General features: G+C 44.4%; 1 protein-coding gene across 1 annotated transcript in view; it reads right to left on the bottom strand.

Moving 5' to 3' along the window:
• Positions 1 to 25,407, bottom strand: part of PRDM6 (PR/SET domain 6) — a 106,251-nt gene that overhangs the window by 6,206 nt on the left and 74,638 nt on the right. Inside the window, exons 5-7 of the mRNA XM_066277950.1 lie at positions 25,265 to 25,389; positions 11,544 to 11,886; positions 1,791 to 1,967 (exon numbers count right to left, since the gene is read on the bottom strand). Coding sequence (XP_066134047.1) covers positions 1,791 to 1,967; positions 11,544 to 11,886; positions 25,265 to 25,389 — 645 coding nt within the window. The remainder of the gene's footprint in view (positions 1 to 1,790; positions 1,968 to 11,543; positions 11,887 to 25,264; positions 25,390 to 25,407) is intronic.

Genomic DNA, 25,407 nt, shown 5'->3' with positions numbered 1-25,407 from the left:
GGGGGGAGGGGCAGAGAGAGAAAGGGGAGCATCGACTTATTGTTCCTCTTAGTTGTTCCATTTGGTTGTACACTTTTGGTTGCTTCTCATATATGGCTTGACCAGGGATCAAACCCATGACTGTAGTGTGCTGGGACGATGCTCTGTCCACTGAGCCACCTGGCCAGGGCCTTTATTTGCCTTCTTAACAGGGAAAAGCCAGGATGGGGAAAGCCAGTGTGATAGCTGAATAAAGAGAGATGTCAGAGTGTTGACAAGAAAAGAGTATTTCACAGCCAGTAGAAATGGCTTTGAGATGGCCAGCCAGTTATACACATTACTTCACACTTCCAAACCTTTCATATGCTGACAGGTCTACCAGAACTCTCTTTCTTCTCTGTATGCCTCAGAGACTCCTACTTATCCTTCCAAACCCATCTTAGAAACAAAATAAAACAAACAAAACAGAAACAGACTCAGAGGCAGAGAACAAACTAATGGCTAGCAGAGGAGGGGGGGTTTGGGGGGCTGAGTGGAAAAGGTGAAGAGATTAAGAAGTATGAATTGGTAGTTACATAACAGTCACAGGGATGTAAAGTACAGCATAGGGAATAGAGTCAATGATATTGTAGTCTATATGAATGGTGCCAGGTGGGTACTAGAAATATCGAGAGGAACACTTTGTAAAGTATATATGACTTTGTAACCACTATGTTGGACACCTGAAACTAAAATAAAATAATATTGAATGTAAACTGTAACTGAAATATAAAATTTAGAAAACAAAAACACAGACGTCATTTGCCCCAGATGGCACTGATCACTGCCCCGCTGGGCTCCCCTGAGGCGCTGTGCACACACATCTTCCTGTATTTCACTTCTGCACTTTCACCTTACGTGATAATACTCGTTTATCAGTTAGGCTTCCCTGCAAACTATGAGGTCTTCAAAGACTGGGGGCTGAGTCTCACTCACCTTTGTATCTGTGCCTAGCAAGGTGCCTAGTACAAACAAAAGTGCTCAGTAAGTATCTGCTGAATGAATGAACACACAAATAAATGAATGCGGGAGGGAGGGAATAAGCAAGTGAACAGGCCGTCCTGCATGATCAGACGTCCACTGCTTCCAGGACTGTGCTGTGTGTAGGAACGCCCCCTCTCGCTCAGCCAAAGCCCTCGGGTGCAGCTCCACCTCTTTCCACGTTCCTTTAGTCTTCTAAGAGCTCAGACGTGCCCTGTGTTTGGTTCTGTTTTTCTGTTTTCACCAACATGGTAATTCTGAGATCCTAAAGGCATACTGCAAAGTTGCAGGCTGGCCACTATAATGGATTCAAACCTCTGTAACACACAGGAAAGAGGAGGGAAATAGTTCGCCAGAATCCGACAAGGGCTCAAGTTCCGCAAAAGATGCCCTGAAATTGTGGCTGCCTCACTGACCGTCATGGGGCTTGCAGGTGGCCCTAAGATGACACAAGTTCCTAGCTCCAATGCGAGAAGCATAGGTCCTCAAGAACTAGAAAGAATCTTAAAAGGACTTACCCCTACTTCCTTATTTTACTTATCAGAAAACAGGCCCAGAAATATTATCTCGTGTCCACGGTTGAACAGCTCGAGCAAGGATCAACGTATAGGTTTTCCGACTTCATTTCCAAGTGTCAGCCACTAAATAAGTAGGTCGTCCTGCAGCCTGGACACTGGCCACCAGACAGCCTCATCTACCAGCCGGCGGAGCTGGCCAGCGCTGACCTACCTCGTCTGCGGCTCAGGGACGAGGCTAGGAGAAAGTCGGGGGAGAGGTCAGCCACTACTTACTTGAAGGGCTTTTCTCCAGTGTGGGTTCGAATGTGGTTGTTGAGGGTGGTGGCCCCAGCAAAGGCACGACCACAGTAGCCGCACTTGAAAGGCCGGTCACTGGAGTGAGTGACCACGTGATTCCTCAGTTCGGAGGGCTGGGAAAAGGACTGGGAGCAGTGGCCGCACTGGTAAGGTCTGAAACAAACACAGAGACTGCCTGGTCATTGTTTTCTATGTTACTCAGTGGAGGTCAGCATGGCGAGGCAAAGCCACAACTGTTTGGGTGACAGACTCGGTTTTGCGTAGAACTTTGGTCAGTGGGTTTCCATCCCTTTACTTATTGCCACAGGAACAAAACTGACAGAACGGCTGAGACATTCATTAATCCCCAAACGGTTACTTTTTTCTGGTATTTATCATTTCAAGAACCCCTGCTTTCTTCTTTCTATCCCCTCCCCCACACAAATATTAATGCATTTTGGGAGCATAAAGAGTACGGGACCTGATTAACCAGAATGTAACGAGAGAAAACATGTAATTGTCTCTCATAATTCCATGGCACTTTTAAGTTTTCAAAGGGCTTTAAAATCACTTATCTAGTGTAATCTTTACAATAATTCTCTGCGGCAGGGAAAGCGGTCCTTATTATCTCCGCCAGTGCAGAAAACCGAGAAGAAACTGTCCCCACAGGAAACAAGCCGTTGGTCCCCAGGTCACGCTAGGGCATCTGGACCTTATTCTCAGGGCCAGGTAAACATGCCGGCAAGTTAGGAAGCTGCATGTGCGTTTGTTTTAATAAATCCTAAACTGTCCTGGGATCTGTCTAGAGCACAACCTCAACTTGGGAGTCGTTGGATACTGCACAGAGGAACACAGGGATGCACCCAGATTTGTCTGTCTGCAAAATAAAGCCTGACGGCTACCTACTGTCCCCTCACCCTCAAATAATATTTATCCATTGGGCCTTCTCCTTGAATTTCAGCTCCCCGGTTTAATCCGGTAGCAAGCAATGATTTGTAGCCAGCCGTACAGAAATGACGAGATGTCACTGTGCTCGCAGAGGGATGACCGCGATGCAAAAACACACGGAAGGAAGTTGTGACAAATACCTGATAATTAGCCGGATTATCAGACAACGTACTTTCTAGCTCGTGAGAATTAAATCAATCTTTGGCTTTTATAAAATAGATTAAAATTCTATCTTCCCTACAGAAGTTTTGCTTACTGAAGCAAAATCGGCTGAGTGATATAAAACGTGGGGAGTTCTCCCTATTTGAAGCTATTTCATATCATTCTTGGACAGGACTCTAATTTGTTTATCAAAATATTTGTTAGGAAAATTAAGAATCTGCTGCAAGGGATATTACGAGCACTCACAAAGCCCTGGTCTGCGGCCCAGACATCTCTGGCTGCGTTTAGAAAGCCGCTGGCGAAAGCAGACTTAATTGCTCTCCCTTTAACAAATACATAAGTGCCGACGTCCAGAAAACAAAATGTGGGGCCAGGAGACAATGAGGACCGAGCGTGTACAACAATTCAATTAAGTGCAAAATAAAGTGTACCTTCTCATTTGTCAAGTGACGTGCTTAATTGTGGCTGCTTGCCTCACTGAACACAAATACTATTATTTTACCAGACTTCAGCACACTGAGCACTGATTGTAGAATTTTTTAGCTTGATTAATAGTCTAGGATTGATCAATAACTCAATACTATACAATTTTAATTACTTACATTTAGAAATCTACTTAACTGCTCTCAAACAGGTTTCAAAGAAATATATAAGAGTCCTTGATAAGGAGTTTATCAATCTTGACAAATTACACATGCATTTTATTATAATTATAAAATAATGCTTTGACAGCCATTAAAATTATATGTAGACAAAAACGGCCTCCTGCCAGATCTGTTCTTTGTTGTAACTGTTAACCTTAAAGAATTCTTCAAGAAATCACTCTCTCGGGAATGAATTGTTTTTAATGTTACTGAAGATCATAAACAAAATAATACATTAATATATGCTATATCCCTTGACAATTGATTTTTCTAATAGTGAAGGGACCATTAACATTTATTAGCCTCTGGTTATCTATTTTTAATAGCTATCACAATAAACAATAAGCCACTAAATAAAACCAATTAATCTTTTCTTTTTTTTTTCTAACTCAGCTGTCAAAAGTTGGGGTGATTTATTTCCTACAGTCAGAAGTCAATCCATCCTTTTTACGTTAACAGTCACAAAGATTTACACACAGAAGAGCAGAAATGACCACAGAGAGGCTTAGGGTGAATTCTTATGTCAAGGTAATACCAATGAAAGGCAGATGGGATTCTGACATGTCACCTTCACCCAGCTCCAGCCTGAGAGGTGTTTGCTGGGTATCCACTGACCTATGCCACAGGTTTTAAAACGTTGCAGAATTTAGCTTGACTGAGTGGAAAGGTCTAGGACAGGGAAAAGAGGAGCCGTGAGTCCTATTTCAGCCTCTGACCCTAATCAGCTGTGAGACTTGGACACGTCACTCAACTTCCCCGACTCTGTGTTTTCACCTCTTACCTCTCCAGTAAGGGGATGGCCTGAACTAGATACTCCCTTGTATCCTGTCATCCTGCTTTCAGGTGTGTGCCTCCTGAGATCTGTCCACGACACAGTCTCATAGGACATGGCATCAACAAGATGATCTCCACCTTCCATCATGTGCACTGGCCAGTTTCCTGTACAAGAGCTTCCTATGGGTGTGTGTGTGTGTGTGTGTCTGTGTGTGTGTGTGGACCATTTAAAATTATTTGGTAAACAGTTGCAAATCAGAGCAAGTAAACCTAGTACAAAAGTGTAGGACCAAACTTTATTGTATTTGATCTCCAAAAAAACAAGGTGATAGCCCTTTCTTCCTAGGTACCTTTAAGAATAAAATTGTAGACTATCAGGTCACATTCACCTTTGCAGAAGCTGACTTTACGTAGAATTTAGAACTAAAATGTGTCCTCCACTTGCCAGTCTAAAAACAGATTGTCTCTCTTTGCCTAGAAATTATCCCTAAGAAAGCACAGAAGTTACACAACGAGTAGACAAGATTCCTTCTTTTCCTGGATTGTCAATATTTCCTAAAAGACAAATAAAAGGAAATAATCAAAAAGTAATTTTAACTCGGATTATGTCCTAGGGTGTCATTTAAGGCAGTGGCCCCCAACTGTTTTTGGGCCATGGACTGGTTTAATGTCAGAAAATATTTTCACGGACGGGCCTTGAGGGTGGGACGGATAAATGTATCACGTGACCGAGACAAACATCAGCGTCAAGAGTAAGTCTTAGACAAATGTAACAGAGGGAATCTGGTCATTTTTTAAAAATAAAACATCGTTCAGACTTAAATACAAATAAAACAGAAATAATGTAAGTTATTTATTCTTTCTTTGCAGACCAGTACCAAATGGCCCACGGACCGGTACCAGTCCGCAGACCGGGGGTTGGGGACCACTGATCTAAAGATATAGGAATACATTTAAGACAGAATGAAACCATCAAGCCCTGGGGCAGGGCCTAGAAAACATCTACACTACTGTGAAATCTCAGAAACCACACTTCTTTTGGGACAACTGGCCACAGGAGTTAGGATCCTGTACACATGTTTTCATTAGCATACCCTGAGGCTCACCTCTCAATTTACTGCAAGGGGGTTGTTGGAGACACATGATTAATTGCCATTAACATTCCCATTATCTTTTCAAAGGTCTTGTCAAAAAGGTAAGACTTAATGCAGACGTCCCCAAACTATGGCCTGGCCACATGCGGCCCCCTGAGGCCATTAATCCGCCCCGCCACACTTCTGGAAGAGGCACCTCTCATTGGTGGTCAGTGAGAAGAGCACTATATGTGGCGGCCTGCCAATGGTCTGCGGGACAGTGAACTGGCCCCCTCTGTAAAAAGTTTGGGGACCCCTGATTTAATGGATTAAACTTTTGAACACAATCAAGTTCAACTCCAAAGTTCAGTCTCCCTTTGGTGAGCCATACTAGAAGAAGCAAAGGACTGACATCGTCAAGTGCTGTATTCAGCTTTAATTCTTTGTGTCATGGAACAGCTACACGGAAATCTCCTTTCTAATATACTTTGATTCTTCCCAAGCCATCAGAGACAGCACTTGATTCTTTCCCAAATGCGTGCAACGAGTATTCCTCACGAACGGGTAACATCTCACAACCAGAAGCAGCTTTGGCTTCTTTACTGCTTGAGTGTTGGAAACGTTATTAGCACATGATCCAGTGATGGAAATGTTCTGTATCTACCTACGCTGTCCAGTAGGAGAGCCGCTTGCCACTTGAAATGTGTTCAGGACAACCGAGAAACTGAAGTATTATTTTACTTAATTTTGATTCATTTTAGTTTAAACAGCCTCGTGTGGCTAGTTTCCACAGAAATATCAAGCTGCATGAAAAACTAGAAGGTGCTCCACACTCAATGATGAGATAACAAAAAAAAAAAAACCAGACAAAGCTCAGGTCCACTTAGTTAGTGTGCATCAATGCTGGTAAGATTTGAAGCCCAAAGAAAGCAAGATGACTCTGTGCACCCCTGGCATTCTCTGCAGCTGGCCCCGCCCCACCAAAGATCACTGCGGCAAAATGTGCAGGCCATTTATTCAGAGTCTGTAATTGGTTTGGTGTACAGACAGAAAAAGGATAAAACATTTAACAAAATTAAGTGTGGTTTGTTTTAAAATATTATTAATACTGCTAAGATTTTTCTTTCATGGCCTGAAAGCCTCCAGGACAAAAGTTGTTGGGTTGGAGCCACCTCGTCTCCTTGTCCCACGTTGGTCAGCCCAAGTGCAAACCTCCCAAGACTTCAAAGGGAGCGCTACTCAGGTCAGTGTGGGCTGTGTCGAGTGAGGAATGATCTTAGTTCTATGTGAGGAGGAAAGGATTGCAGGAAAGCAGAAACGTGCAGAGTCCAAGGACCTGGGAAATGTGGAATATTAGAAAGAAGATCAAGCCCTGGCCGGTTGGCTCAGTGGTAGAGCGTCGGCCTGGCGTGCAGAAGTCCCGAGTTCGATTCCCAGCCAGGGCACACAGGAGAAGCGCCCATCTGCTTCTCCACCCCTCCCCCTCTCCTTCCTCTCTGTCTCTCTCTTCCCCTCCCACAGCCGAGGCTCCATTGGAGCAAAGATGGCCCGGGCGCTGGGGATGGCTCCTTGGCCTCTGCCCCAGGCGCTGGAGTGGCTCTGGTCGAGACAGAGCGTTGCCCCTGGTGGGCGTGCCGGGTGGATCCCGGTCGGGGCGCATGCGGGAGTCTGTCTGACTGTCTCTCCCCGTTTCCAGCTTCAGAAAAATACCAAAGAAAGAAAAAGAAAGAAAGAAAGAAAGAAAGAAAGAAAGAAAGAAAGAGAAAGGAAAAGAAAGGAAAGGAAAGGAAAGAAAGGAAAGAAAGGAAAGAAAGGAAAGAAAGGAAAGAAAGGAAAGAAAGGAAAGAAAGGAAGAAAGGAAGAAAGGAAGAAAGGAAGAAAGAAAGAAAGAAAGAAAGAAAGAAAGAAAGAAAGAAAGAAAGAAAGAAAGAAAGAAAGATCACCTTCCCACCTGCGGGGAGGAGAGCAGGGGAACACAAGAGCATTGCACACTCCACAGAAACTATTAGGATGATGGATTATATCCAGGCTCCTCCCACCAAACACATCTCCAGAGTCATTTTCCCCTCCGGTACCAACACATTTATATACAAACAGTGATACTCAAAACACAAACGTGAGCAGCTGATGGTGCACCCAGGGGAGGCTAAAGGCAAACTCTCCCCAAGTGGCACAAACAACCGAATGAGAGAAAAGGAAAAGAATGCAAAATGAAGATAAGCATTTTAAAGACACTTTCTGCAGAAAATAGAAGGGAGCGTGTGCATCAAGAAACAATGCACTGCGATGGAAGCCTTTGCTCACCCCTTTCTGGAGCCCCCTCCGCAGTGGAACTGTGAAGCGTTTCTGCAGCAGGAAACCAGAACAGAAAAGGGATTTCTAACTCCTGGTTCAAGCAAAACTGAGTCAGGCTGCCCTGGCCTAGGTCAGAAAGTTATGCAAAACCTCAAATGTTTATGAAGTCCCTAAATAAAATCCTGATCTAGATTCCAACAGCTTCTTCCCTTTGAAATTGCTTAGGGGAAAAGAAAAAAAAAAAAAAAAAGAAAAAAAAAAGGTCAGTCGACTGGGGAAAAGGAAGAAAAGACTTTGGAGTTTGTTTAATATTAACAGAACAAAATTAAAAAATAATTCTGTGGCTCTTTGGAACCTCATGGGTGTGACTCTCTCTTTTTCTCTCTCTCTTTTTTTCTGTGTTCAAGGTAAATAACATGTATTTAAAAAAAAAAAAAGGAGTGATGACGCTACTGGGTTTCCTTCCATCTCTTTTCTTTATATCAAGGCATAGATTTTTTGATGGTTGCTCACATGAACAAGCTCAAAAATATAGACACACAAAGTCTCTTTGATGAAGGTTCCAATGTCTTAGGTTTCATGGCCAAATAGTCAGTCTGTTGAGTGAAAAACCTTTTGGACCTAAGGCTCAGGGGCCTGTTTGAAACTCTAACCTGTTTACCTTCTGACTTTGTCTTCGGTGTCTCCCTGTCTTGCCTCTGGTTCTAGCAAGATTTTCCTATCAAAATAAAAGCGTTTGAATATTTTTTTTTAAATCAAAGGGGAATTTTCTGACTGGTGAGTCCTAAGCCTTTTCACTGGATCTGCCTGAATCGGCACAAACTGCCAAAGACTGAAAACCACTTGATTTATGGTCACTCGTTACAGAAAACACGTACGTTCAGCAGTTGTCCTTCTCTCCACATGGACAGTAAGAGAAAAGGCTCCGAATTTTGCAACCATCGTGCACAAATCTGATGTTCCATTTTATTTTGTAGGTTTCTTTAATTTAGCACCCATGTGGTTAAGAACTATAGAGAGTATCTTTTACTTCCAAACATGCTGGTACAAAGAAAACATTCTAGGTTCTGGAACTGAAAAGAACTATTCCAGTCTGTGTTTCTAGAGTGAATCCAGTGGGTTGAAGTGATTGGGCACGCCCTATTTTCCCTCTCCTGCCAATAATCAGTTCAGATGTGATGGAGCGATTCAAACATCCCCTCATTACTAAGGAGTATTGTACTTTATTACTTTGCCTATAAAGGGACTAATTTTCAGAAGTCTTCAATTTAGCATATTCATGAGTGATGATGACTGCCTCTCATGTCACCAGCAAAGCACAGGGAAGGGAGAAGCAGGAACCACAGACTGAGGAACTGGACCCCTCACTGGCTCTCCAGTACCCACTCCCGCAGCTCCTCTGGGAAGAGAAGGCCTGGTCATACTTCACTAGGGCATCTGAGGCAGAGAAACCCATTAACACTGAGCACAGGGCAGGAGTTTCATGCCACTTGGATCCTTGCCAAGAACGCTAAATTAGTTGGGAATGGGCACTGACCTAACAGTCTCTCATGGGAGTGTATTTTATACAGGTAAGTTTTCTAATTTGTCAGGCACTTCTCTGACAGTATACATAGATGTGTTACAAGTTACGACAGTATTATTTGACAAGACAGACTTCATAAGGACCTAAACCATAATACACATATGATTTTCTAAGTGTGACTGGGGTCAGTCCTATCAGTCTGCTTTGGCATCCTTCCTATTTACCATGGCATATTTTTATCGCTTTAGGTGACATTCAGCATGGAAGTATATCATACTCAAAGCTAAGCTTGGAAATCCAGAAACTTCCAACTATCATTTCATTTTACTTTGCGTGTTCAATTAGGACAACAAATCTGTGCAAGTAACACATCTACCCATTTGAACTCACTCAATTCAAAAAGCCAGTTTATAATGCTTGATGCATCTTGTTACTACTAACCTCCTAAAATGCTTTTCCAACTTTGAATAGATAAATCTTGGGCTATAGGTATATTTGCAAGGAAAACAGACTCAAAATAATTCTGAGTGAAGGAAACATTTTCAAAATGTTTGTGCCACCTCTAAAGCCAAGAGTTTTTTTTACCAGGGTGGAAGGACCCTCCCATTGAAAGTAAAAGATTGTCAAGACACAGCGGTTTTAACAGCCCTAAAGCAAATGTCTCAACATTAATTAGTTACAGCAACGCTTGGCGATAAGCCAGTGATTTCTAGAATGGCACAAATAAAAACATGTACACACGCAAGTGTGTATGTGGACACTAAAATGGATTACTATTATTTTAGAAAAGATACACGGCCCTGGCCGGTTGGCTCAGCGGTAGAGCATCGGCCTGGCGTGCGGGGGACCCGGGTTCGATTCCCGGCCAGGGCACATAGGAGAAGCGCCCATTTGCTTCTCCACCCCCCCCTTCCTCTCTGTCTCTCTCTTCCCCTCCCGCAGCCAAGGCTCCATTGGAGCAAAGATGGCCCGGGCGCTGGGGATGGCTCCTTGGCCTCTGCTCCGGGCGCTACAGTGGCTCTGGTCGTGGCAGAGCGACCCCCTGGAGGGGCAGAGCATCGCCCCCTGGTGGGCAGAGCGTTGCCCCCTGGTGGGCGTGCCGGGTGGATCCCGGTAGGGCGCATGCAGGAGTCTGTCTGACTGTCTCTCCCCGTTTCCAGCTTCAGAAAAATACAAAAAAAAAAAAAAAAGACACACACACACACACACACACATACACCCCATCCAGCATCCCCCATCCTCCTTGCACGGTACCTGGCTCACTGTCACAACCTGCACAGCTGGATGTCCATTATAAAGCAAGGAGAGCCATGTGCCTTAAGGTTAATCCAGTGGCCAAATTAAAAAAATTATTCAGGAGTCCAGCTTCCTAGTCTCTTTTCTTACTTTCCAAAAATTATTTCCTGCTTTTATAATTCAAAGTGCATTTCAACTGCTATTCTTAGGTATTTGGGGTTTAATCAAATCTTCATAGGCTGTGAAGAAGAGATAAAACACAACCTTTTCTTTCTGAATTAATTTGATTTTTGTCTTTTGCGCTCCCAGCTATCAGGGCTGTCGAATAAACCAGTTTTGATTCATAAATAATAGTTCCATTATATCTGCTATGCCACTCATCAGAGTACCTGAAATTTTAATTCACTTGTTCAGCTAAATTTCATCCTCAGTTCATGGCCATAAAATTCTTTATTGACAAACTTTCAAACCAACTTTGACTCCGAGGTATCTAGTCAACATTTTTCTTCTGTGTGGATATTAGTTTATTGAATAACTGGCATCTGTTTTCCTCCACATCACTAGCAGGGCAGGTACTGCCTTTTGACAGTTTCGCAGGATTTATGGGTTTGCATGCTCTGAAGAAAAATAGTACTAAGCAAAAAATTCCAATTCATTACCTCTCAGTACTTAATTAAGTTCATACCCACGGCACACTGGAGGTGAACCCTGACACGGCTGGGACAGCAGCGGAGCAGCGAGCGGCATTATCTTTGGAAGACGGAGAGGATTCTAATTATCCTGACCTCATTTTCCCACCTAGGATATTCATAACTGTTCCTTCTCTCTTGCTCCCCTTTAGACGCGGACAGAACTGTCTGGAAAGCAAGAGCAGATCCCTCCCTATAACCACTGTCTGTGCAGCTCTTTTAAACAATGAAGTCAAGCAGCAGCCTCAAATGACGCTGACCGTCCCGAAGGCAGACACCTCTGATCGCAGGGTGCTCACGGAGAGGTGGCTGGGGGACAGGACTGGAACCTGTCAGGAAGGGAAGCAGGGGGTCTCACTGCGCAAACCCCCCCCCCCACCCGCGAGCAGGAAGAGTCAGGTTACCTGTCAGGGTTCTGCGTGCACACGTGCATCTGTAACAGGATCCTCTGCGTGAACGTCTTAAAGCACTGCCCGCATTTCCAAAGATGCCAGTCACTGAACTCCGAGTGCAGCTGGCTCGTGGATGTCGGGCTCGCAAGGACTCGCTGGTTTTTCACGTTGATTTGGTTAAACCCTGACTCCATGGGCCCAGATTTATCCAGGAGAGAGAAGTTCCTGCTGCACGGGGTCTGTGGGAAGACGACGGAGCGCTGCTGAGTGGCGGGGGAGAGTTTGCTGCTCTTGCCGAAGGGCTGCAGGGCGTCTTGTCTGCACATGGCTTCTATTACCGTCGAGGGCACATTTACTGGGAGAACAACAGAGTTTCAGAGGGTCAAGTTTATTAGCTCTTAAAATAAGCACATTAATGTGCACGTTTTTAAAAATTCTCATAAATCGACATTTTAAAACTTTGTTTTTTCTGTGATCAGAAGTAACCTAACAGCCGACAATTTGATTTAAGGGGGAAGCATTGTTATCACAAATTAATAACTCATTCAATGCCTATTTATTATGCAACTACTATACGCTCAGGATGGCTCGCACATGGTCTTTGCCCTCACAGGGTCCACTTATGACTTTAGACATAAAGACTCCATAGTGAGGCTCCACACTGCACCCTAAGTGTGGAGGGAGTTCAGATAGGAGGCACAGCAAGAGAGGGGAAGAGAACAGTGGGGGTGCCCAGAAAGGGTGGTGCAGGGAAGGGAAGTGCAGGCCTCCCACCAGACCTTTCCAGAACAAGTCAGGTATTCAAGAAACACTGGCTGAAGACAGGAAGGGGACAATAAGAAATGAAACAGAACTGGAGACAGAAGTCTGGCACACTGGTGAGATGGTGAGAGAAACACTGACCAAGCGGGGCCACGGTTTCTTGACACTGTGGGAATAAGGCAGGGGATGGGGAAGGCAAGATCTCAGAGGACCTTTAAACTCCAAAGAAATAAACAAAGACTTCAGGCCTAGAAAGTAGATGCAGGCTATTTCTGAGCAGAAATAGCAAGAAAAAAAAAATCAGTGTTCAAGGAGGGCTTGAGTGAGGCGTGATTTACAAACAGTGCTGCAGACCAAGCCAGAACAGGAGGCAATGGAGAATGGAGCTTGCAACTTGGGCTTCGGAACCAGAAAGACCTAGGTTCGAATCCTGACTCTGCCTTTTATTAGCTTGGTGATCTTAGGCAAGATATTTAATCTTTCTCTTAGTTTCTCCATCTGTAAAATAAAGATAGTGGTAGTAATAATCCTAAAAGTAATAGCAGCATGGTTTAGTGGCTGAGGTGGCCTAGATTTAACTCTGCTGTTCACTAGCCTGTGACTGTAGAAAATATGGAACATTCAAATGCGTGTTTAGTTCCTAGTAAAATATAAAATGGTCACCCAAAAGGTTGAGTGAGATCATGCACAAATAGCATTTAATAAATGCCATAGTTACCACTCAAAAGATGTTGGGCTCTGTGAGCCCTGGTTTCTTCCTCTCTCAACCCCCTTTTAGGAGAGTTAAATGAGACATGGAAGTACTCATCCCAGAGCTTACCACCAACAATACCCAATTTTTATTATGAAGAAAAAGAGACTAGATTGAACGAAGATGGCCCTAAACTGGGGTGGTGGCAGTGGGAGCAAGAAAAAAACTAGAAGAATATTTTTAAGGAAGGAAACCTAATATACTTGAAATTTGTTTTTCTTTTTTTAAGTAATCATTGTGTTAATAATATATACCATTTAGTCACTGGTCAACCCACAGGTTCAGAAATGATCAGAACCCAATATACTTAAAAACTATTATTCTTTTTTTTTTTTTTTTTTTATATAGGGACAGAGAGAGAGTCAGAGAGAGGGATAGATAGGGAAAGACAGGAACGGAGAGAGATGAGAAGCATCAATCATCAGTTTTTCGTTGTGACACCTTAGTTGTTCATTGATTGCTTTCTCATATGTGCCTTGACCGCAGGCCCTCAGCAGACCGAGTAACCCCTTGCTCGAGCCAGCGACCTTGGGTCTAAGCTGGTGAGCTTTTTGCTCAAGCCAGATGAGCCTGCGCTCAAGCTGGCGACCTCAGGGTCTGGAACCTGGGTCCTTCGCATCCCAGTCCGACGCTCTATCCACTGCGCCACTGCCTGGACAGGCACTATTATTCTTTTTTGTTTAAAGTAACTTCTATGTCAATAGATGTATTTTTTTTGTTGTTGTTATTTCAAGAATTCAAAAAGATTAGATTCCAGGATGGTCAAAAGAAGCAAATTGGAGACCAAAACATTTCAAAAGGTTGACTGGCAAAAAGATTGGGGATGGGAAGTAAATCATGGCTATTGGCCATTATTTCAGGTTACATGGAAGGAAACATGTGAACTGGGAGCTCTTAGCCTTTCAAGACACAGACCACCACTGAGGTTCCTATGTAGCATGACAACTCAAGCGTGCTCAGCTATGGAGAGAGAATGATAGGGGATCATGACTGCAAGGAGGCTCCGTGCTTGAGTGGACAGGTAGACACCAAGTGTGGGGACACAAAGGGGCTGATGTGTTGCCACTGAGGACTCTTCAACTCAGAGCATTCTGTATCATCACAAGTAATTAGACAAATCCAACAAAAAATACAGCTCAGTCTACAGGGCTCTGTTGGCATGGCTCATCCAATCCTGAAAAGGAAAAATAAAGCGAGAGACTCACACGCCGGGAGGGAGCCTAGAGTTTTCCTAGTTGGTGGTTCTTGACCCTGACTACACCTGAGACTCACAGGGGAAATTTCTAAAAAATTAAATCAGAATCACTTGGTAGATTCTGGGCATCTGCACTTCTTTAAAGTTCCCCAAGTGCTTCTACTGTATAATTGGGGTTGAGAATCAGTGATCTTATCGTACTCATAAAAACAGCTCAAGTTCAAGAAGGTCTAATAACTCTCCCAGTGTCACACAATCAGTTAAGGACACAGCTGAGCTAGAAGCTTTAGCTTGCTGACTTCCAGGGAATTCTTTTCTGACCACACTTCTACCTCTGTCTCTGCTCCCTAGCTGTGTTTCAAAAATAAAAAAAGACATTTTATAGCTAGTACATCTCACATGAACATATGCCATAAAAACATATATACCTATACACATACATATATACAGGGTTATGTACATATGCATTTTTATCTATGAATATTGATGTATAATTTCAACTTCTGGGGCAAAAGTATATAATCAAATAAAATTTGCCCATACATTTTAGACTTTCAAAAAATCCTTGCTTAAACACAGACTGTTTATTTTTTAAATAGGTATTAAAAGATAAGGAGGAATGTTTTATCATATTTTGGCACTTTTTTTTTTATATAAAAAATAAAAACAGCGGCATCATCAGAGATCAGCGTAGAATTCATGTTGTTTAGCCCACTTATACCTAATCCGGAAGAGAGAACACCGAGAAACCCACAAGTTTTCAGGCAGCGCTAAGCTCCTGCAATTTGGGAAATGCCACAATAATAGGAAGGAGGACACGGTGGGAACACTGTAGGATGAAGATGTCATCAACATGCATGAGAACAGGAAATCCAGCCACAATTTCACTGCTGGGAATAAGGATCTGATACCTTTGGGAAGGAAATAATACAAACAATACTGTAAGTACAGATTACAAATTCTGTCTTTCACTCACGCTCCTGTTAGAACCTAATAAATTAATTTTCAAAAACTGTTCCAGTCACACAAACTTTCTATTAAACTAAAGAATTTGTGGGCCAATGAATTTTTGTTAAGTTTAATGCTAAATGCCAAAATGGTAACAAAGGGAAAGTCAGACCAGTTTGTATACTAATCTGGGATAGTCGCAATCTGAGTTAATGAGAATAGTAGTTAGTAGTTAAGGAATAAGAGTGAAAATGGTTGGAGTGCAATTACTTTCTGTCATATTGTTTCTTCTCTAGGACACCTCAAAACAAATGTAATATTTCTTTTTTGAGATACAGGTAGCAATGCCTGTACTCTGTATTCTACTTCTGGCATGACCCTTTATTGTACTTGTGAATAAATTCAATCCTACTGAATAAAATTAGCACATAGTTTAGAAAGGAGAAAAAAAGAGAGAAATAAGTAATTATATTTGATCTCTAAACTGTCCTGCAGAGCTCCTACATACTTCCATGAGACCCTGGAGATCTACAAAGTATAACTTTTTTTTAAAGCAGGACCTAAAGGACACAAGATTATTTTTCTAAATACCAGCCTAACTGGCTACAACAACCAAAAGCATTAACAAAATTCAGGGAATCTGCCTGCCCTGTGGTGGCACAATAGACAGAGCATTGACCTGGAATGCTGAGTGAGGTTCCTGGTTTGAAATCCCGGGCTTGACCAGTCAAAGCACACATGAGAAGCAACCACTACGAGTTGATGCTTTCTGCTCCTGCCCCCTTTTCTCTCTCCCTCTCTAAAAAACAAACAAACAAACAAAAAACATGCAGGGAATTATCCGAAAGAGAATAAGAAATGAATCAGAAAACACTATCTCAACCCAACTCAAGACAGAATAGATAACTGCAAAAGGCCCAGAGATGACTAACTAAAATGACCAAAAAAATTATGTAGTTTCTACCTGAAGACCCATTGAGCTAGTAAAATCTCTTTGGTCTCCAAGACAAAGATTAATGGGAAGAGGGCAAACTCTAAAGGATATGGTATGGGTGAACATAAACTCATCAAACCCTGGAAAACTGAAACGTTGAGAGGCCAGTTCAGGATCTCCAAAACCAAGTCCTGCTTTCCTCCCTAGTCCATTCATCCCGTCCACTAGCTGCTCAGTGCCTACACCATGCCTGACCCTGTGCTCGGTGCTACGGACACAGGGGGAACAAGAAAGCCCCAGCCCCTGCCCTCTCAGGCCCTTTAAACTCTAGTGAGAGAGACAGACGGCAAACAAATGTTTTTACAAATAAATATTTACTCAGTTTCATCAAATCAAAAATTTCATTAATGGCAAGTTTTACCACTCACTGCGAGTCACCATCTTTGTAAGATATCTTCCAGGTTCAGAGAGAGTAAAATGTGAAAAGTACATGCATTTTAGAATTGACAATGTAACAGTTGATACAAGTGTGATAAGCGCTATGAGAAAGAAAAAGAGAGGCCAGGAAAATGTGGATTCAGAACTGCTAACCTTGGGTGTGAAGAATGGCTTCCCGAAGGCAGTGACCTTGAATGTGAGCCCTGAAGGGTACCCAGACCAGACAGGTGCGAGAAAAGGAAAAGGCAGTACAAGGAGATGAAATCCCAACAGCTTTGCCATAGAGTCTATGTGTCGTGCGGAGGTGAGAAAGCACTCAGGGCACTGAAGATACTATGGAATACTACTCAGCCATAAGAAATGATGACATCGGATCAGTTATAATAACATGGATGGACCTTGATAACATTATACAGAGTGAAATAAGTAAATCAGAAAAAAACTAAGAACTATTTGAATCCATACATAGATGGGACATAAAAATGAGACTCAGAGACATGAACAAGAATGTGATGGCAAGGGGGGTGTGGGGTGGGGGAGGGGGGGAATGGGGTGAGGAAGGAGAGAGGGGGTGGGGGAGGGGAGGGGCACAAAGAAAACCAGATAGAAGGTGACAGAAGACAATTTGACTTTGGGTGAGGGGTATACAGCATAATCAAATGTCCAAATAATCAGAAAGAAAGAAGGCTAAGGTGGCCGTGGCCAGAGAAAGAAGGGGGGAGGGGCTATAGTAGAAGGGGCTGCAGGAGGGGCTGGAGAGGGAGGCAGTGCAGTCACCAATGCCTGTGGGAGCTGGGCAGGTAACAGAGTAAGGGGTGGAGGGCAAGTGGATACAATAAATGCTGGGGTCTACAGCAATCTGAACAGGGCACAGTCCGTCTGAGGATGATTGATTCCAATTTTGTAAAACATTATGTGATCCATGTAAAATACAGTCTATCCGTAAAGTCATGGTGCACTTTTGACCGGTCACAGGAAAGCAACAAAAGACGATAGAAATGTGAAATCTGCACCAAATAAAAGGAAAACTCTCCCAGTCTTATACCTATTTGGTGCAGTTCGATGTGGGCTCACACACAGATTTTTTAGGGCTCCTTAGGTAGCTACCTGTATAACCTCTACAGACTCGTCACTGACTGATGGCCTACCAGAATGGGGTTTCTCCACCAAACTGCCGGTTTCCTTCAACTGCTTATCCCACCAAGTAATGTGATTCCTATGTGGTGGCGCTTCGTTATAAACATGCTGATATTCACGTTGCCCTTTGGTCACGGATTTGAATTTAGCGAGCTACAGAACACACTGAACTTTCCTCTGTACCGTCCACATCTCGACTGGCATAGCCGTGGGCTGCTCTGCTGTATACACGGTGTTATGTCATCATCTGTGCATGCGCACATGCTGCCACATCATCCTACAGAAACTGGGAGGGTTTTCCTTTTATTTGGTGCAGATTTCACATTTCTATCACCTTTTGTTGCTTTCCTGTGACCGGTCAAAAGTGCACCGTGACTTCACGGACACATTGTATTTCTAAAGACTATCTGTGGCCCAAAGGCCACAGATATTAAAGAACTTGAGGTTTATTATGAGCCAAAGGGAATTTAAAGCTAGGGTGTGAGGTGATCACATTTAGGTTTTAAATTCATCACTCTATATTGTTAAATGAAAAAGTGAGGTGAAAAACAACATATATAGTAAGCTATTATTTGTACACAGGGAGGAGTAACAGAGTAAGAGCCAGAGAAAGAGTGGGAGAATATGCTTGATGCTTGAATGGGCAAAAAAATATGTCTGGAAGCACAACTAAGAATCTGTTAAAACTGATTACCTCTTGGAAGGAGACTTATGTAAAGTCCACAGTCCCTTTTGGATTTTGATCTATGTAACCAAACTATCTATTAACAAAACAAGTGAGTAAGCTGAACAACAAAATAAGCAAATCAATCAAACTTTGGCTACTGTGAGACTAAGAGAAAAATGTGACATGCAGGAGACTACGGCTGTGGTCCACACCAAAGCGGGTGGTGACGCTGACCAGCATGGTGGCAGCAGAAGTGAAGAGAAATGCATTGAAGAATATGCAACCAACGGGACTTGATAATTGACTAGTAGAAGGGTAAGGATGGGAAAGGTGACGTGACTTCGAGTGAGAGTGGCTGAACTCGGGGAGAGACAGTTGGTGGGGACAAGCAGAATGGTTTCAGTTTTACACGTTTCATTTGAGATCCTGTTAGACACGCAAGTGAGGATGTGGAGGAGTCAGGCTCAGTGGAGAGGTCTGGATTGGAAATGTAAACCTGGGTATGCTCGTCTTACGTCAGGTTTCCTGGGAAAGACTCTGAAACGGAGATTTGGAGTTGTGTGTGCCCGAGGTTTACTGGGAAGTGCTCCTGACTCAGTTCCTGCTGGGAGTGAGGCAAGAGGGCACTGCTGAGAAAGGAGACTAACAGTCTGGGGCTGGAAAGGTCCTTCAGAGCTGCCCTGCTTTGGGACAAGGAAACCAGTCCTTAATATCCCCTACACTGACCATCAGCAGACACGGGCTCCCTGGGAAGAGAGCCCGGCCAAGGTAAAGTGGCTGTCAGGCTCAAGGTAACTGCCGGAGACAAAGCCACCTGAGAGCTGTCCGCGCCTGCTCTACCTGGGACTGGGGGAAGGAGTGCCTCGGGGCCGTGCCAGGGCTGAGATCGAGGCAGCACACCACAGCACCCAGAGGCCCACGCTCACAGGACAGCAGGTGTCCCTGTCTGCTCAGCTCTTTGTCTGAGTGCATTTCCAGCGAGTGACCTTCTGCTGGAGTCCTGCACAGATACAGAGGCATCCCAATGGGGTGATTTCTTCTTTGCTTCTCCTAGGACTCTACAGGGTTCTCTACCTCTGGACCAATTTTTACATTGGTTTCCTGGCCCAGGGTTCCCATGTCTGGTAGGTAGAACAAAACCAAACCCACACCATGCCATAGCAAGGGATGCTCTATAGACTGGGGCATTCTGTTTTAGCCCAGTGGCTCAAGGGCTTGAGGTTGACATTTTCCTAGTCCTTGCTCAGGGACGAAATGTAACCTCCAGTCCCTGGATTTATGTAAGGAGCCCAATCCCAGCTCCCCGCTATATACAGGGGCCTGGAATGCTGACTGCTCCCAAGGGCACAGATCCTCAGCTCACACCACAGCCCACCCAGCTCTGGCTCACTGCGACAGCCAGCTCACCTGGCACGCAAACCGTGTTCTGTATTGTAGCTGTGGGACTCTCACCCCCAGTCTTCAAGTCGCTCATTCTAGAAACTGTGACACCTTTTCCTTCCTTACCCTTCTATCCAGTCAGTTATCAAGTCCTGATCGTTGCATATTCTTTTTTTTTTTTTTTCATTTTTCCAAAGCTGGAAACGGGGAGGCAGTCAGACAGACTCCCCCATGTGCCCGACCGGGATCCACCCGGCACGCCCACCAGGGGGCGATGCCCTGCCCCTCTGGGGGGTTGCTCTGTTGCGTCCAGAGCCACTCCAGCGCCTGAGGCAGAGGCCACAGAGCCATCCCCAGCGCCCAGGCCCGGGCCATCTTTGCTCCAATGGAGCCTTGGCTGCTGGAGGGGAAGAGAGAGACAGAGAGGAAGGAGAGGGGGAGGGGTGGAGAAGCAAATGGGCGCCTCTCCTGTGTGCCCTGGCCGGGAATTGAACCCAGGACTCCTGCACGCCAGGCCGACGCTCTACCGCTGAGCCAACTGGCCAGGGCCCTGGTTGCATATTCTTAAGTGCATTCTTATGCGCCTCTCCTAGACTGAGATACTCGAAGACGGGGGGCCTGCGTGTTTGTGCCCCATCACAGTGCTTCCCACAGGGCTCTGCACCCAGATGTTCATGTTGGATGGAACTACAATCTCCGCAATGTGCATGGACATAAGGTTCAAGTAGGGCCGGGTTTTTCACTACTGGCGGGATGGCGAGGTTGAGGAGCACTGCCCAGAGACGCCCTGCTTAACTTTCTGCTCTTTCAAATCAGAAGAGAAAGGCCGGTCCCCGGAGGAGAGTTCGCTCCGGTGCGGCAGCGCCTGGGTTGCCCCGGCGTTTCCATTCAGCCCCCTCAGCTCCAGAGGTCCAGGCAGAAAAAAGCAGCAGGAAGACTTGTTTGACATTTATTCCCAGATTTTTTTTTTCTTAATTTCCTCTGAAATGAATACGAACACACCATAGTCTTTACACTCCGCAGGAGCGAAGCCCCCCTAGAAGTTTTGGGGGACCTCGGCCCTCCGTGCGGATGCAATCTGTCGACATGGGGCTCCTGCAGGCTCTTCTGAGAGCCTCACAGTGGATGTGGTGGCTCTCTCTTTGGAGCTCCATTACATTTAAAACGATGGCTTTTTTAAAAAGAAAAATAACATAGGAATTGCTTCCAGAACCCGAACGCCTGTGTGAAACTCAGCCTTCTCTTTGAGGCGAGGCGGCTTTCCGTGGCTCGTCCGGGCAGCACGTGGGTCCCACGGCTTCACGGCCAGTGTGGGGGCGGGGCGGGGGGGGCGGGGTGGTCACTGGAGCCCGAACCTACCGCACACCCTCAATAGGAAACGTGTACTTTCAACGTTGAAAGAACCATGGGAAGAAAATGATATTTTTTATAAATGAACGTGTTTAATAAGTATGATTCACTAAGCAAAATCATATTTTCCTTTCGTGTCTTGAGCCAAGTCTCAATTTCATCAGCAAAGAAAAAACTGGCTGAAGTATTTAATCCCCCAATATTTAATGACAATAGTTTCAATACTTATTCAGTGAGAGTTTATTAATTGCTTACTGTGTGCATAGCACTATGAGGAGGCTCTGTGGAGGCATTTTGTCAAGTAAGGCTTTGAGAGCAAGAAGCTGTTTTTTTTTTTAAGGGACCTAATTTATTTTGTGGCTAACTCAGTAGGATAAAAATTGTCTTAGAATTGCGAATCCAGTTGAGATGATTTGAATTACTTAGGGCTGTGGCAGGCTCTCTGTTAAATTATCTGTCCATGCCCTTTCACACATTTGTGCTTTTAAATCACATGGAGTATTTTCTCAGTACAGAATAAGGAACCCTCATTATAAGCATTCCCAGGTCTGCCAGTGAATCATATGGGACGAGAATCCATCTTAGCGTTAGAGTCGAAGTCATATATCTGTCTCCCCCACACTATCTAATGAAGCTTTCTGCTGGTTTCTTGGGTGGCCAGTCACATGACAGATATATGACTTTGAGACAGGAACTGAAATAAAATTCCTGTAATACTCACAGGGGGGGAGAGGATCGTCACTGTTGAGCATTTTAGTCAGTGACTTAATTCCTTTGAAACTTTCCTCCAACCTCAGCTAGAGCTCTGAACTCAGCTCAGAAGAGCTGCTTAGTTTACCTACTGAATCCATAATACTTCAAGCGGCTGTGGCTTTGTGAATTTTCTTCCAAGGATTTCTGGTGCTAAATGACAGAACATGGCCTGGTAGAGTTTACTTAATACAGTACTCTAATCAGCAATGCTTTATACAGGCTGGACTCTAAGAGAAAAAAGGACTGAAAAGCCAAGCCCATGGTGTTTCCAGAAAGTACACGTTTTAATGATGCTATGGCACTGAATCTGACAAGAGACACTCATTTTCAGGTGGCTATGAATAGCACACAGGAATCCTCCGGCCCAACCCCTAAGTCCCTCTCATCATGTAGCAATGCCACGAAGCAGAAGCAATGCTGTAGATGTGTGACTTCTGCCCCAAAGATCCAGGTCAACAGTAAAAAAAAAAAAAAAAAAATGCATTCCCTAAGTCGTCATTCCACAGCAGTTTCCCTTTCTGACTCATGACTCAGTAGATGGTCATTCCATCCTCCCAGATGCTCAGACCAAAGCCTCGGAGTTCTCTTTGACGCCTTTCTTTCTCTCTTACTCAGCATCCAATGGGTCAGCAAGGCTGTTGGCTTTACTTTCGATAGATCCAGAATCCAACCACTTCTTACCACCTCCCTCACATCTACACTGGTCCAAACTACTGTCCTTTCTCCCCTGGGTTCCTGAAAGAGCCTTTAACCGGATTCTCTGCTCCACCATCACCCCTTACTGTCACCACTCAGCAGCCAGAGTCACCCTATTACAATTCAGTCAGACCATATTACTCTTCAAACTCTGGAGTTTCTTCAAAACTCTACAATTGCCCCCTTTTACCTGGCCCGCACAAAATAAAAACAGGGTTCTGACAGGAGCCTCCTGGGCCCTACAAGATCACCCCCCCAATATCTAAGTTAACTTCTCCCCATCTCACTCACTTCCAAACCTATGCCAACTTCTGTGATGCTTGTTCAACAAGCCAGGAGCCCTCCCGTCCTGGGGCCTTTGCACTCTAGATAGCCTACCTGCAACGCTCTTCTACGAATACTACATGCCTCGTTCTCCCACCTCCTTATGTCTGCCCCAAAGGTCACACTTCTTGTTCACTCTCTTACCCCTTTCGGTTTTGTCTGTTATCTCTGCAACACTTATCACCACCTGACAAACTATTTACTCATTTATTTGTTGATAATCTCTCCCTCCACAGGAATGTAAGCTCCATGAAGGCAGGAATTCTTGTCTGTTCACTGCTGTATTTGCAGCACCTAGCAAAGGCACTGCCCTATAGTAGGTGTTGAATAAACACCTAAGCAATGAATGAATGAATGAATGAGCAAACAAATGGCTAGCTGGACTGTGCACTCTATACTTTAGAACTCTGGGCTTTGCTGTTTATTCGCAGATAATCTTCAATACACACAGCATGATAACATTTTCAGAGTGTGTAGCAGGTTTTATTAAAGGATTTCTGGAATCCTTTTGGATCCAATTCTGTACTTAAGAAGGTGAGGTTATGTCAAGGTTCTATGGGTCCTGGCCTATTGGCTCAGCAGTAGAGCATCAGCCCAGCATGTAGAAGTCCTGAGTTTGATTCCTGGTCAGGGCACACAGGAGAAGCAACCATCTGCTTCTCCACCCCTCCCCCCTTCTCTCTCTCTCTCTCTTTCTCTCTTCTCCTCCTACAGCCATGGCTCAAATGGTTTGAGCAAGTTGGCCCTGCGTACTGTACATGGATCGCTCCATGGTCTCACCTCAGGTGCAAAAATAGCTCAGTTGCTGAGCAGCAGCCCTAGATGGACAAAGCATCGCCCTATAGGGGGCTTGCCGGATGGATCCTGATTGGGGCACATGCGGGAGTCTGTCTCTTGGCCTCCCTGCCTCTCACTTAAAAATAAGTTTTTATGTACAGACAGGCCCATGTCAGCAGATGGGGGGAGCGTTGATGCTGGTGCTTTTCTGTCTGTGAAATTAGAGCTAGCTGCGGAGAAGCTGAGGCATGGGACCATTCTAGGAAGACAGAACATACTGGCCTCCATGCTCATATCTGCATGAGGCATGGGACCATTCTAGGAAGACAGAACATACTGGCCTCCATGCTCATATCTGCACCAACCGTACACTCCTGTCCAACACTGAGATTTTCTCCTGTGCAAACAGACACTGCCCCAAACAGGAGTAGCACTGCAGGAAGGAAACTTTCCAGTGGAAACTTGGGAAGTCACAGGAATGTACTGTATGTCCAAAGATTCGTGTTTTGATTTGAGATTGGTTTGGGGTTAAAGCAGAAAAGGAAAGCTGATAGTAATACGCCTTTTGAGGATTCTATTTTTCACAAAGAAAATAAAAGCAACATGGAAAAGAAATACCTGATCATCAGCATTTTGTTCAGTAGTGATACAGACATTTTTACTGGCCCTTGTGTGTGTGAGAGAGAAAGTTAAGTGGAGAAGGATAAAGTAACAAAAATGGTTTTTCAAAATAAAGTTTCTTAAAAAAGATCTGTTCTCTCAGCTTCTTTTTCTCTTACACAATCCCAAATTATCAGTTCACAGATTAGTCAATTTTGTGACAAGACAAAAAAATAGCATCGTTTAAAACCATTGTTTCTCACTGAGGCACATCAGAATTACCTAATTTTGTTCCAAATACTGGAAATCACCTTAAAATATTTTCCAAAGAACTGATAAGACAAAAACTATAAAGTTCAAGTGAAAATTGCTGTGTCTGCATTTGCCTAGATGGTAGATTGTTTTTCAGAAGGTAATGGCTGCCACGGGGAGAAAGAAGAACACCACGTGGTTCCTTGAGGCTGAGAAATTCAGAGAGACACAGGTTCCTTGGTCACATCTACGATTTTCCCCACCATCCCTCACTGCAGTGACTACTGGGGAGGAGGCACACCCCCTCGGCTGGCTGGGCGTGCCTCCCGATGAAAGGGTACAGTTTTCTCTCGTGGTTTCAGTTTCACATACAGTGTGACTGCAGCAGGACTGCACTCCCCTCGGGGCAGAAGTTGTACCTTCCGCTGCTCTTGGATCCTGAGAGGGGGCAAGCACAGAACCAGACACACCGCAGGCGCTCAGTAAAGACCAGCTGCCTTCACACTGCTGCCGGCCAATATGAAAGACTCTGACAAAGGTTTGGATGCTGAAAACAGACGTGGAGGAGGACTGGCCTCCACGAGTCAAAATGCTCTGTGAAAAAGCAGAGGGCAATGCAGGGAAAAGAAAAGGATGGAACAGACTTGAGCACATTTCTGTTATATGTCAGAGCGAACCGCGTTTCAAGGGTTTCAAACAACACTCTTAAAAAGTTAGCTATAAAATAGGGATTGCGAGACGTAAATTCAGAGCTAAAAGAAATTCTTACAGTTTTCATCCTGGGCAATGCATTGTAAGGGGATCCCAAAGAAAGACGTATAGCTGTCATTGTACCACACCAGAAGCTCGGTACCCCTGGGAATATCTATACAGGCTCGGTAGAATATATTCGACCTATTCAAAACAAAAGAA

This window comes from Saccopteryx bilineata, chromosome 4 (assembly GCF_036850765.1).
Source record: "Saccopteryx bilineata isolate mSacBil1 chromosome 4, mSacBil1_pri_phased_curated, whole genome shotgun sequence".
Classification (NCBI taxonomy): Eukaryota; Metazoa; Chordata; class Mammalia; order Chiroptera; family Emballonuridae; genus Saccopteryx; species Saccopteryx bilineata.
This window is presented reverse-complemented; position numbering and strand designations above follow the sequence as displayed.